Source organism: Taeniopygia guttata, chromosome 1A (assembly GCF_048771995.1).
Source record: "Taeniopygia guttata chromosome 1A, bTaeGut7.mat, whole genome shotgun sequence".
In the NCBI taxonomy this organism is placed as follows: Eukaryota; Metazoa; Chordata; class Aves; order Passeriformes; family Estrildidae; genus Taeniopygia; species Taeniopygia guttata.
Window position 1 is genome coordinate 55,293,403 of NC_133025.1, and position 14,778 is coordinate 55,308,180.

Sequence of the window (14,778 nt, forward strand, 5' to 3'; positions counted from 1 at the left end):
ATGTCTTGTGAAGGCTGACCTAGAACAGAGGCTAGATGGGTTAAAGAATAGAGTAGGTGTTTATTAGAAAGCTCAATGGATGCACCTTGGGCAGCACAAGAGCCCAGCCAGGGCTACACCCCAGGTGAACCCAAAATGGACACAAAATGGACAACAGGTCATGAGGTCTCACACTTTTTAAAGTTCTGGTCCATTAGCATATTGGAGTTAATTTTCCAGTTACAGCTTTAGCCCATGAAGTCCCATCCTTCTTGTATTTCTTTGTCCACCATTGTTTATGCTCTTGGGCCTGAGATTTGGATCATTTGTCCTTGATCCCCAGCTAGAGAAAGAATTGTTTTGTCTCCTGACTTTGTGAAGAGAGCTTACTATTCCCTAATATGAAGCTCAAGAAGTACACACCAAAGCAGTGCAGAATCTGAAAAATATCAAATCTAAAACCTGAGGCATCAGTAGGATGTGACTGGGTCTGTCTGTGAGGGTTATGGCTGAAGAGGAGCTGTGGAAGGGGAAACACTCCAGCTTGGACTGACTGAGCTCACCTGGGCACGCAGGGGGCTCAGGAAGCAGCACCCTGAGGCATGTGAGGGTGGCTCCTTGAGCAAAGGCATCCCCAGGACTGGCTGGATAAAAGCAGCCTGCAGGGACTACCAGGCTGCGAGGAGGTGCCCTGGGATGGCATTGTCCTCCAGGCATGGGCACTTTCTGAAAAACAGCTAAACAAAGTGATTGCTATTTACAGAGTGACAAGCTGGCTGGTCAGAAACATTCCAAAAACTGCCCTTTCTAAAACCACCAGTGTGGTTTCTGAGGTGCTATTTTCAACATGCTGTCAAAACAAATCTCTATCCATAGCTGAACTGACTGACTCTTCTTGTCAGGATGACTACCCTTAGCAGTGGCTGAACCAGTCCTAATTCAAGGTTTCAAAAGCAAGAGCAATATTTACTGGTTGATTTGCATTATCTGTAAGTGGAAAGTGGGAAAACTGGATAGCTTTGGAAATGACCTCTTGTGCTTATCCTTCTTTACCCTGCATATGTCAGGGCTCAGTACTCCACTCAGAGTGGATTGGGGAATCACAAACATCCCATTCACACCATGTAGCAAAAAAAAAAAAAAAAAAAGAAAAAGTCTGAACAGGGGCTAAATCCCTCCTGCTTGGACCAACTGCTTCATGGTGAGCAAAACAGTCTGAGGTCCCAGGTAATTTCCTCTGTGCCATCTTGTACCAGCCACAGTCCCAGACAGACCCCAGACAGCAGGTCTGGCCAGAGGGGTGTTCCCTCTACTTCTAGACCCTCAAGCTGTTCCACAACAGAGAGACCCGACAATTCAGCCACACAAAAAAGGCAAGGAGGGACACAGCTGCCACCCTCAGGAGCAAGGGTGCCCATCCAGCAGATTTGTGTGAGGTGGGAATGTCCAGGTCTTTCCCACTTGTGTGTCTAAGTGTTCAAATGCTTCTCACTTACACACTCAGGCCAAACTTACCCTCTTATAAAACCCATCCTGTGGGAAATTAGAATAAGTAGCCATTCATAGAAGGTCTGCAGAACAGGAGGAGTTTTGTTTGTGCCATTCTTTAAGGCAGCAGCAGCCCTTTAAAGCCTCTTTTATAAGCTGTGGTAAATGGGCTCCCAGCATGCTCCTTACACTGAGTCAGCATATAGATACTGACTGGGGCACTGGAAACAACATTTTTAGGGTGTCCTGGGAGACAGATACCAATGGCTAAACTCAGAAGTCAACTTCACATCAGTGGCACCTATTTATCTATCCCTATACAGAGCAAAATATCAGGATTTGAACGTGGTGCAGGCAGAGTGTGCCAGACTCAGCTTCTTGGGGACTGAGTGAAACAGGTCAGTGCCACAGTGCCCTTTCCTTGAAACCCTCTGCACAGGTGCCCCTGCCCATAGCAACAGAGCCCTGAGCTCTGATTGACACTGTATGGGTTTGCAACTTCTGTGCTGTGACAGTCCCCTCCATGGCTATGGTCCCAGATTCCCTATGCTCCTTGCCTTAAGGCTGGGATGTTCCTGTGCTGGTTTCTACATCCATCCCACCTTCTGGGACTCATGGTGCTTGCACAACTATTTCCTTCCAAGCATTTTGGTGTGTCTTCATGCTGGCCAGCTTCTGCTCTGCAACAGCACCCCTCCCTGCTAGGTTTGTGTAATCTACCATCACTGCTTCCTGCTCCACTGTTTTTAATGCTTTACATGCACAGAGGAAGACTCAGACTCCCCCTTCCAACATGTAGCTGCAGCCAGGCAAGTCATTCTCTAAAATACCCAGGACCATTTAGAGGCAGCAGTTACTCATTTTCCATTCACCAAGTCTGTAATGGTTGGTAAACCATCTGCCTGTATGAAATTCACATACAGCCCTTGCAAAAACACAGAGTAGCTGGCTGTAGCATCTTAACTACATTCCTCTGAGAAACTTAGGCTGAGTTGCTGGAGTGCAGTCTGTTACCATCAACTGGGGAAGCCCTGCTAAGGAATTAGTCTGATGTGGTAGGCAGTGACAGCTTTAGACTTGAAAACATCCAAAAACCTCTTGAAGAAGCATGACATGTTCCCTTCAGTGCTAGTTCTCTGCTGGCACTAAGGGCTTATAAAACTCACCTGTTCTGGCTGTGGTCCTGGCACTTCCCTCTCCTTAAACAGGAAATGAGAGTAACTAATTTCTTTGAGGTAGTCAATAACCTGTTGCTGGAAAACTCATGTTTCTCTCATGTAGGATCAATAATGCCCATAACACCAGTCACAGGTAATTAGAAAGAGTACTCAGCATTAACCAGTTGCAAAGTACATGTACCATAAAATGATCTTACAAAAAAAGGACTGTCCAAAGTGTTCATCAAGCAACAGCATCCTTTCCACACAGTTGTCTCAAAATTTTGAGACACAGGGCCACACATGGCATGAGAAAGAGAGTGGAGTCTTCTGTCCTGGGAAAATAACTACATCATTGTGCCCAGCTAAGAAACTATCTAGTCTCTTCCCAGAAAGCTGGGGCTGGCACAGAGACCATCCCTTGTTCTCAGGTTTTGAGTGACTCTGACCAGCATGACCACATCTAGGGGGCTAAAGGCAACAGGGTTTACCTTTTGGAAGGCAGAAGGAAGCAGTACCTGGATGTGCAGACTGGTTCTAATGCAGAGCCAGCCAAGCATACTCCAGTTGTTCTCTGTTAGGAGACTGCTCTGACTGGATAAAAAACACCTGATCTAGATTGTATCAGGTGAACCTTAGAAGATCATAAAAAACTTGCCAGCTTTCACATCTCCTACTGCTCACTAACACAGGATTCTCAGGGTGAGACAGAAAGTGAGAGTGATAGAAAGAGTAAATCAAACTGGTAACTGCTACCAGATAATTTCTTCCAGACAGTGCAGCTTGTAGGTGCAAGAGCAACTTATTCTGTATGGACCCATGTTAGCTGTGCAAATTCTGGGTACTAAACAAGACTGGATTCTGACATAATGCAACATCTTAGAACAAGGGTTTTCACTAACACAGGGACAGAACCTTTTCCCAAAACTAAAACAGGAGAGGAACTGTGATTTTTGATTTGACCAAGGGTACAGTTATATTTTTGATCCTAATCTGCTTGCAAGATGGCAAACATTGGCTCAGTGGGATATTTGTGTCTGTGGATCTGATTCTTTGGGACAAGTAACTTAAACTGAGATTATAGAATGAGATGAACTCCTACACAATGCAAAGAAAATACATTTTCAAACATCTGTTCTCATCTGGAACTTTTGCAAGCCCTTTATTGAATTATTTCCAAAGCCCTGCCAACTGTATTATAACAGTGGTGGCAGGACCTTTTAGTGAATGGGAAAGGCTTTGTTTCTCTATTAAAGCAAAAGCACTTCTCCAAACATCTCCAGATTTCAAGAAACAGGTATTTAGGATGGTTCATGCTTTGCAAGGCTACAATATGCACTTGGCTTTACATGCTCTTGCAATCCCAGAGCTCTTCATTTAGTTACCTTTAGAGGTTTTGTATATTCAGATTAGAGTGCTCAAAAGTTAGATCAAATCCTTTCAAGTGAGTCTGGCATTGCCACAGGTGAAGAATTAAATCAGGTCTGTTCCACAGCATCTTTATCAAGTGCAAAGAACAAGAAAGTAGTTTCACTCACTCGCTTTTGCACCAAGGGTTCATTCTGTGAATGAAACATGCTTGGATTTTGATATAAATGTGAATACACAAGAGCTGTGTCCTAATATTGGACTTGACTTTATTCCTGGCTTCACCTTCACGGGTTTTCCCCCTTTATTTTACATTACAGCAGATCTGCTATTGAACAGGCACTGTGCATTTAGACAGAGATTTAAGAACACTCTCCTGTCTCATCAAAACTTTTTTCTTCTGCTTTCATGTGTTTTGTCTTCCTATTACCTTGCTACTTGTGCTAAGAACACAATGCCCTTGGAGAAATCTTGTTTCACTGCATATTCCACACCCTGTATATCTGTGCTAACTCCAGAGATGGGCAAAGCACAATGCAAAGGTATTCAGGGTGCTTTGGTCCCTGCCAGCTGTTTGCCCTCTGAATTTCATGCATTTTTAATTGTACACGCTTCTGTCTGTCTCCAGCTTAATGCTTTAATGAAGAAAGCCTGGTACTCACTTGATTTGCAGCCATCCACTTCTTCACAAGCAAAGTCCTGTTTCATAACAGTCTTTCTGTAACTTGGGTGCTGGTTATACCACAGAACAATGTTTTAATAAATGTTATTTACGTTTTTCAGGGTGGCTAGAGGCGTTTTGGTTTTAATTAGCTGAGTAAGAGAGTCATGAGTTATTATACAGACACAAAAAGAGCTGCTACCATCATCTCCTTACCCATGGCTCCCGTGCCAACAAAGGAAAAAATAGTACAGGCCCTTGCAGGCAAGTATTTTTTTTTGAAAGAGGGGAAAGGGGAAATTGATTAAGATGTTACAGTGTGTATTGTGCCTGGAGTCCTCAGTGGTTTTTCCTTACCTGGCCTAAGCCAGAGGTAGAAAGTCACTTCAACATTTGGGAGGAGCAAAAGGAGTGCAAGCCCTCCTGCCATCCTCCCCCAAAAGCTGTGCATCGCTGGGGGGAAGTCAGAGAGGTGTTTGCATGGAAACACTGCCTGCTGAGAACCACTTCAAATGAATTATGGACCCCCTCCTCCCCCATCTTGCTGCTGCTTCCTTCTCCTTCCCTTCCTAACCCTTATCTACAGCACAAAGGTCTCTCAGAATCCCCCTGCTTATGAAACTTGGAAGGAGCAAGGTCCAAGGGACAGAGGGGCATCCCAGGGAGCTCTGTGAGGAGGACCTTGCTCAGCAGCTCAGCTTATGATACCTCCAGGAACATGGCCAGCTTGGGTGATGAAACAGATAAGGCATGAGGCTTGCAGTGCTCAGCAAAATGCACTGGTAGCCCTGCCGCAATTTTTGCATGAAAACTTCCCAAACACTTTGGATGCTGGCAGGAGCTGGTCCCATTGCAAACAGATTTAACTTCCAATGTCAAAGGAAAACTTAATTTGGTTACAGGCCAAGCACAAGTGAAAGATGGACGTGTGCATCCTGCTGAAAAATGCTTCTGATAATGAGAGCCTGGAGTGGCTGTGGAGGGGACAAAAGGGACATGCCTGTCCTCTACTGCCAGTTCCTGCTCTGCCGTGGGAATGAGGGCTCAGATTTGCCCCCACTTGCTGAGGGGGATCTATCCAGAACACCCTGCACTTTGTGATAAGACAAACCATGCTGCTCACAGCTCTACCCAGAGTCAACACCAGCAGCCTTCAGAGTCAGTGTCCTGCTTGTCACACCCTGTGTCCTGCCACTGTTCTCTCCCAGCTATCTTAACTGAAGAGATTAACACGAGGCCGTACAATATCTCCCCTAGCACAAGCCTGGCCCTTCACAGAGATAACTATTTGTACTTAAAATGCTGAGATCATCCAGAAGCCAACTCTTATGTGGAAGACCGGGACTGTCCTAATAAACAGTCCCAAAACTGCGTGTTGAAAGCAGCAGCAACAACAGTAATTTTATTATTTTCCCAAAACAGGGTTGCTTCTCTTCTGTGCACAAACGAATAGGTTTTGCAGACTACATCATTCATGAATGCCTGTCTAAACTCATCAATTTTAGGAACTTTCACTGACTTCAGCAAGCCATGGTGGATCAACTTGTATTTGCACTTCCCAGGACACACATTTGAATTGAAGATCAGCTAGATTCATTCCTCACTTTTTAGCATTGTGCCAGTTAAACACAAATGACTAAGCCCAGAGCAGCTATCCTATTTCTCACTGAACACAGCTACCCACACTACCCCTGTCTAGCACAAATTCCTGCTGACATCTGAAATTCTCTTCTAACAAAGTCTGTCCCGAGGATGAACGAAATAGCTTCTCTGGTCTGCAAGTTTTTCCTAGCTCTCCTGTATTCCTGTTACTACGAATGGAAGCTTTTTCCACAGCTTTAGGAACATGAAAGCTGGGCAGAGTCATATGGTGATGTTTCCACTTACATTCCCTGAATGTAGTTTTTCTTTAAGCCATTTTATGGGTTGGGGGAGAATATCCTGTGCACCACACCCACTTCTAGCCAGCTTCACACTATTTACACAGTCAGGAACCACAAACCATCTGCAAGAAGTTCAGGTCTCTGGCAAGCCAGTAGCCACCCTGATTCTGAGCTGCAGGGCTCATATTGCACGGTCCAACCTAGAGCACATTCTGTTTATCTCATGGGGCAATGACAGCTCAAAAGCTGCATGTGTACAAGTGGATGAACTTAGGTGAGAGCACTGAGCCCAAGGAACAGGCTAAGGAGACTTCATGGAAGAGCTCACACTACCTCAAGTACAGGAGCCCAGGGTTTTTGGGATGACTTCCCAGTTCATTTGAAATTGAATCCACACCTTTAAAAAAACCTTCACAACCAAACAACAGCACCAAAGATGGTTCTCAGTTGTACTGACCGCTTCTGATTACTACTGGAAATCTCTCTCTAGCACTTCACAGGTCCTCCACCATATATTTTCTGTGGGTGTGGTGGATCTGGTATGATCTATTTGGGCTTGCAATGAGCAGGGAAAGGCTGTGGGGCAGGGGGAGGACAAGATTAATTCCATGTAAGGGAATGTCTGTACCTCCTACAAGAGCTATGGAACCAAGATGAAAAGCCATGGAAAGGTGCTTTTGCGAAATATGTTTCCTCTCCTTCCCTTTTGATAGGGAATCACTGCCATCCTCACACAACAGCCAAACAAGGATTTTTATGCATTTCTGCAGTGCTTAATCACACTGCTGATGGCAACCGTAACTCCTGCATTGAAGCTAAGTAGGAAGAAAGCCTGTTCTTCTGTCTGGACAATTACAAAACTCTCCAACCACACACAGCTTGACAGACTTGCAAGCCCAGAACACCACAAATCAGCAGGTTTCACCAATGCTTTTACACTGGATTTAACCACAGATGAGACCTCAGGGTACTTCTGTCTCAGCAGCATTGAAAAGCAGCTCTCAGTCACACACCAGTAGGTGCTGGAGGGGCAGCTGCTGAGCCCAAGGAGGAACAACCTTCCTTGGTGAGGCAGAACTGGCTGCAGCAAAGTCCCCCAACTCTGTACATCAGCTCCCTACCTGCAAGATGGAATATGACACAAGCAAATTGCTTAAAGCTCTTGGGGCAAGTCAGGGAGACTTAGAAATTGAAGCCACATTTTCTGGTCTCTACTGCGTGCCTCTGTAAGAAAAATATGGACTTTGTTTTCTAAAACTGGTATCTAAATTATCAATATATTGTAAAAAAAAACTGTCTGAGTCCATGACATTTAGATTTTACTGTTGTGAATGGTTTAGTTTTTTGATGTGTAAATGTATCACAATGTATCACTTGGGTGCCTTTGAAGGAAGAAACTCTGTATGGGAGGACAGTGCTGGTGGGAATATTCATAGAGATTAATGCTTGCACAACCTCCAAGGGCAAGCTGCCTCTGTTGCACTTCTTTAGGCGTAATTAAAAGCAGCTAAGTGAGGTTTCTCCTTGCATGGCCTACTGAAGGAGCCCATCTCTTCCCACTGGCTGCAGGGGCAGGGTAAGGGAAATGGCTTTCCTAGGCTAGCACCAGCCTTTGTGGAAACCTCTCCTTGAAAGCAGGAGAATGCACGGATTGCAGGGCACCAAACTCAACGTCTGGCTGCTATTGAGTTTAATTTTAGTTTAGACTTGTATAAGCTGGCCGTGGGAGCAGGGGAAAATCTGCCACAAAGTCCCATGTGAAGATGGGGACATCTCTTACAGATTATTCTACTACACAGTGACTGGTGTGAACACCTGAGTCTCTCTTATGCAAACCACAACTACTTTACTTTTATGGGCCCCACTGAATCCATTACTGAATGGTAACAAGGTAGCACCTAGCAGTGAGCTCCTTTTCAGCATGAAAAATACACTGCGGGTAAGGATCAGGAGGGTTGGCTGTGTTTCCTCCTAAGGCTTTTCCCTCCCTCCCCTCAGGACAAAAGTGGGCTTGGTTCAAGGTGAAAATAATTTGCCTGGTCACATTCTGACAGAGGAAGTTCATTCAGAGGATCGGAGACGCCCTGTGAGGTCTGCAGGGAATGCAGAGGGGTCCTGTGAAGTGTCAAGCCTTCCTGCAGAACCACAGCTCCCCACTGACAAATCAGCTCTGCAGTGGCTTCAGCAGAGAGCTTACCATAACCAGCCACCAGATAGCAGACCCGTACAGGAATTTTCCCATTCCCTTCACACCCTGTGCTGGGCTCAAAACAGCTTATGATACGTGGCTGATGGAATAGCAGGAGAGAAATCAGGAATGTCAGCAATGAAATGCTCCCTGACTGCAGCAACAGGAGCCTCAGCCTCTGAGCTGATGGGGTGACAGCCAGGGAAGTAGTTTCACTCACCATTTCACTCAACACATTTTTTTTTAAATTAAACAAGTTTACCTGAAATTCTGGAAAGGAACAAAGTAGATTGGTGAGCTATTTCAACTCCTACACATACCAGTTTTCTCAGTTTTCTTTTATTCCTCCTTTCAGAAAACACTGCCGTGCTCCCAGACTGCATCAACAACAGCACAGTGGAGAGGAAGTTATTTGCACTTGCTCACCTGGACAGGCTTAGTTCTGTTCTGCTTCAAGCACTGACTTCCTTTAAGATGTCAGACCTCACTATCTTTAATTTACACACATTTAGTAAGGAGGCATAAATGTGTGGCCACCCCACCCACTGACATTTGACAACAAGCAGCTCTATAGATTTTATTCACATCTATAATGTTGATAAGCACCAGTATCATCACATAATATATTTCAGGATTCCCACATATATGGTCCCAAGCTCTGAGACTTTCAGTCCTCTCCTGAGATTCTCTGCCTCTTCAAAACAATAGTTAAAATAAATGAACAAACATGCCACACCTCACACATGCCATGCACACACACAGTTCGGGGCTCTGCATTTCAAACCGTCCAAGTTTCCAAAAATTATCCTATTTTTGCCAAATCCAGCATATTTGAAGCAGGCAGGGACATGGGGGAAATTTCTGAAAATTCAGTCCAACTTAGAATTGGGGACATTTCACTATCTTTTTTTTTTTCTTGCACCTTTTTTGTTGTAGGCATCCATCGCTCTCTTACCCATTAACCCTCCTTCTTCCACAACACGCTGCCTGACAGACAGGAGTGCATGAGCTTCATCCCAGCATTCTAACCCAAGGTCAAATATCAGAGCAACTCATACCAAGAGAGGAAAGAGACCCTTTGCTACAAGTTAACCCCACCCTCCTCCTCCCGATACCAAGGGCAAAGCAATCCCGGCTGCTGAGAAAACGCCATTCTGGAAAGAGCTCAGCTTCACTGTGATCCCACTTCTTCCCTGTAATCAGCCACATTTTCCACCCAAGCCTTGGAATAAAGAGCTGCTGGGGCTCAGCATGGTCTCTCTGCCTCCCCTTTGTGTCAGGGGAGGCAGAAGGGCTGGTTTTGGGAACAGTCCCTTACACCCCCTTCTCCCCAGCTTTGCTCCAGCAAGTTCCCAGTACCAGAGTCACCACCAGCTGAATCATTCTGTTCAGTTTATTCCCTCCAGGCTCAGATCAGCTCCTCAGCTTGAGACCCAAATCTCTTGGTTCCTCTGCAAGGAGAAAGTGACACCAACCATTATTCTCACAGTTTTATTTGTAAAGGACATAGCATGAAAAGCTGTATTTCAATGTACTTCAAAACCTGAAAAACCCATGTTGGTTTGTGGTGTGTTATGTTAAAGTGCTTGATAAAACAATACTTTTACTAATGTTGTCTTGAAAACAATCCAGTTCCTATTCTGTTAGTAATGATGTAAAGACAAAATATACTTAATGGAGACATTTAGGGATCATTTTAAGCTATACAGGGCACATTTGTACATTTCAAGTGTAACACACAAGATTTCCCCTCACAATGTGCACCTTCATTTGATTGAAAGAAGGAATTTTCTCCAACACGCTGCCGCGCAACTACCCTAAAAACACGTTTTTGAACAATGATAGCTAATTACAAAAACCAACTTGGAATAAACATGAGTAGATTTTTCACTAAACAGTACAACTTCATTTATTTCAGAGAATTATAAATACACATTTTGTACATAGTGAGGCATTAGATTCTCTGACTCCCTCAAGTTACCATGCTGGCTGTTAGTACAACTGGACTATGCAAACTCAAACATCTGTAGATGGGCATTGGATAAGATTTTTTTTGTGTGTGTTTTTACAAAGCAGATACCAGAGAGCTTTGGTCTTTTCCAAGATTCCCTTTCTCAACCAAAGAAGGTGCTTTAACACTGAAGTAAAAACTGTGTTAGCTTAGAAGAATCCTGATGGGTTTCTCACCATTCTAGTGGGTAGAATGATTTCTGTAAACCTTACAGAAAAAAAACCTCACAGTTTCCAATCAACAAAAGTAGTCCACTAAAAAAAAACCCAAAAAACATACATGGTACGATAAAAATTCACTATGAAGAACCGTTCTCCCAAGGTTGTCAAATAACTACTCCAGGAATCTGAGGCACTCAGTTGTGCCCGTTTCAACATATCTTGGGGTGATTTATTGCCTACAAGGAAACATGAGACATACATAATTTTTACTGTATTATTATTAATATGATGTGAAACCTGACAAAACCAAACAAGTCAACACTTGCTGAAAAAGCTGAGGTGAAGTTGTGTTAAGTGCTAAAGGTTTCTTAATGTAGCCTGGAATGGGGAAAGGCCCTGATCTGAATTTTAAAAATTCTCAGGTTTTGATTTCTTTTAACTTAAGAAAGACTTAATGTAGTTATTGCCTTTTTTCTCTGTGTGTGGTTTATTCATTTAAATGAATGACCTTTGGAGGTGCCTACATTTCTCCTTTATCCTGCTTGCACTTAACCCTTGTCATGTCAGATGAATGTTATGAATGCTCCAGTCAGACATAGCCTTTGGAGAAGTCTGCAGCAGTTTACTTTGGGAAGCATCCAGCCTGCAAGTGCAGATGATGCTGTGAAGAAATACAAAAACTAAAGAGGTGGTTATTTCAGCAAAATGAAAGTCACTTAGACTGGGCTGGGCGTGAAAAATATCTTGTACAGCAGTCATTAGACATGAAAGGCCTAAGTTGTAATAGAAATCAAAACATCCTAAGCAGTCATTACCAAATAATGCTGCCACATGGTTTCTGGTGCTAAACATATAATTCATTGATAGTTAAATACAGGGACACATTTTCAATTGCTGCTGAAGAGCTGTCATGCATCATCTGCTGACTCTAAGCAGACATGCCTGGCCACATAGAAAATCCTAACACCCCAAATTTCACATTTCTGGAAATGTAAGAGATGTCACACGGCTGTGGGCTCTGGCTACTAACTCAAGACACCATTCACAGCCTTTACATTAGTTACTCACACCTACAGCAGTGACATGGCAGTACTGCCTGCAGTATTTGGGATGAGTTCAGTCAGTTTAAGGAAGCACAAGCTCAGGAGGAAAGAATGGTTATTGAAAGCTGGAACCCTCATTAAAGTGGAAGGCTCCTTGACAGTGTTATTTTACTTCTCTCTTAGAAACAAAAAGACTTCTATAACATAAAACTCTCCAATGAGTTACATGAAGAGTTTTCTTCTGGTTGGGAGTCTGACATGACACTTTGACACTGAAGTGAGTGCTGTTCTAAGAATTGAGCAGCAGAAGGACCCCAGGAAAGTAAAGAAGCTTGACAAAAGGCAGGTGAAAAAGCAAACTCTAATTTTCATCCTCCTTCCTTTTCCTTGTGTCCCATACCTCCTTCCACCATGTGCACACTATGCCAAGACCTGGCACTGTCCACCACTGCCAAGCCCCTCCTAATGCCAAGCCCCTCCTAATGCATAGGGCAAGGTAACACACTCACAGAATCAGTCAGGGGCCTTTCCCAAGCCTCAGCTGACAGTGAGACCTTCAAAGAATCCACTGACTAAATACCCAAGATTGTAGGGAACAAACAAGTGAAAACAAAAACCTGTATTTAAACTAATGTCCAAAAATTAAAACGAGATGAAGCTAACTGTGTCCTCAGACCCTTCCAACTCCCATCCACAAGAATGGAAAATAAACTCTATATTCACTGCATGGTATTCACAAGGTGATGTTGATATAATCTCTTGTTCAATTTGCATCATACAGTTGCTCCCAGCTCCTCCTCAAGAGCTATATCTCCATATATGCACTGTATCAGTAACATATGAACCGGAAAGAGTGTAGGAGAGAAGCCTCAAAAACACCAACGTGAGATTATTTTTTTCCCTCCTTTTGCTTGATTCCTTTTCTTTTTGTAGCTGGATAATTAAAAAAAAAAATAAAAAAGAAGTCATTCAAGATCCTGTACTCCCCTAGGGATATTCATTCTTCAAGGTAAAGGAAGACCTGTCAGCATTTCAAAGCCAGCTGATACAGTTTGGTGGCACGGCAACAGCAGCATTTGTGGCTCTACAGCAATGATTCTTCTCAAGTACAGCAAGAATTCGGCATAAACCAAATTCCTCATCATGGGGAAAAAAAAGGTCATCCACAACACAAACTGGCTGAGGGTGAATCATGACAACATCTAGACAGGGAAGGGACACACTACTGGGTGAGTCAAGCAAGCCACCATTCCCCATCTCAGGCTGCAACAGCAAGGCTTCAACAGGTGTTTCATCCTCTCAGGCTCTGAGGCTGACAGCAGTCCTTCTCTCCAGTGTTTAAGCATTCCAGCACTTGTTTCCCCTTTTAGAGTTCAACAGGAGTGACACAAAACACCTTACAGGAAAAAAAAAAACCAACTCACTACTTCCATGCATGGGAAGGCGAGTCTTTGAACAAACAACAAACTAAGAGAGACCATGTACAGTAGGGTAAACCAGCATATGCTTACAGCTTTTCCAAGAGTGACACGATCACAATGGCTACATAGGGATATTTGCTGTATTAATTTGCAACACCTGAAAAAAGCCCTGCTGAGTTTGCGCTGTATTTACATGTTGATTGGCTTCTTCCTCACAAGCAAGTAGCGGCATCCCTTCCCACCTTGGTCCTTCCCTCCCTCCCCAAGTCCTTCCCCTGGGTTTAAGCTACTCATAGTCAGAACAAGAACATTCACTCTAAGAAAAATTTCTTAGAGTAATATAATTTCTTAAAGAAAGATAGCATATTTACACACATCTAACACATGAAAATACTCTATTTTTGTACTAAATTTCTGTTTCAAATAAACTACAATACTGCATCTTAGCATTCTGCAGCTTTAGAGGCCAGTCCCCATCGGGCACAAACTGTTCTTCCCAATCCTGCTTCCACCAGCAGCTTTGCCTTACAGTGGTGCACTACCATGGCATTCAAGTCCTGACAGGTCTCCAATTGTGGTTTGCTTGTTTGGGAAAGGAGTAATGAAGTTCTCAGCAAAGCCATGCTAAACATCCACTCCTTTAATGAGCGATCCTTCTAGGATGATGTTGAAGTCTTGCAATGTCTGTAGGACTCGGATAAGGGAGTTGACAGTCATGCGGTCCCGGAGGAGAGCGTTCTCCTCGTACATCCTCGTGATGGGCGGGCACTCCGCCAGCAGCGGGATCCACTGAAACAGCAAGTGGTCCCTGAAAAGGGCAGGACAGGAATTGTTTTAGCAATTACCACAGATATCACACTGGAATTCTTCTCCAAGAGCACAACCCAAAACATGCAGCCCCTTTTGGTGAGTGGTGGGTGTTGTTTGCATGTGCAAGTTTGCAGTGAAATTGCAACCCGCGATTTGGTTAGTAAAATACTACCCTACTGTCGAAATGAAAATTGAAAGGTATTGGCAGAATTGGACATTTGTAAAATTCAGGAACATTTTCAGATCAAGAACAGTGAAAGTAAAACTTGAGGAAAATCTGACAGACTGTTTGCCAACTGGTTTTCCAAGTATCCAGACAGGTATGACAAAAATGGCACTTATTTCTAGATATACCAACTTCTACCCTCCAAAATACAACTAAGTCCCACCCTCCTGCCCCTCTCCAAGTGTAAGACAGAAAGTGCCCTATTAGGAAAGAAAGGTTCCTCTAGAACAGTTCTGCCAAAATTATAACTGGCATCCTATTTTCACAAGCTAACAGCTATAAAAAAAGCTCAAAACATTTTTAGCAGTTTAGACACTAGCCATGTATTATTAGTGCTTCTTTGCTCAAATTTTTGACGTAGTACTAAAGCCGCCTAAAATAG

At 43.7% G+C, this 14,778-nt stretch overlaps 1 protein-coding gene across 6 annotated transcripts in view; it reads right to left on the bottom strand.

Moving 5' to 3' along the window:
* Window positions 1–10,201: 10,201 nt before the first annotated feature.
* Window positions 10,202–14,778, bottom strand: part of DENND5B (DENN domain containing 5B) — a 105,202-nt gene continuing 100,625 nt past the window's right edge. For all 6 annotated transcript variants that reach the window (XM_072923510.1, XM_072923506.1, XM_072923509.1 and 3 more), the window contains one exon: window positions 10,202–14,168. In XM_072923510.1, the coding sequence (XP_072779611.1) occupies window positions 13,985–14,168 (184 nt within the window). In that variant the 3' untranslated portion in view covers window positions 10,202–13,984. The remainder of the gene's footprint in view (window positions 14,169–14,778) is intronic.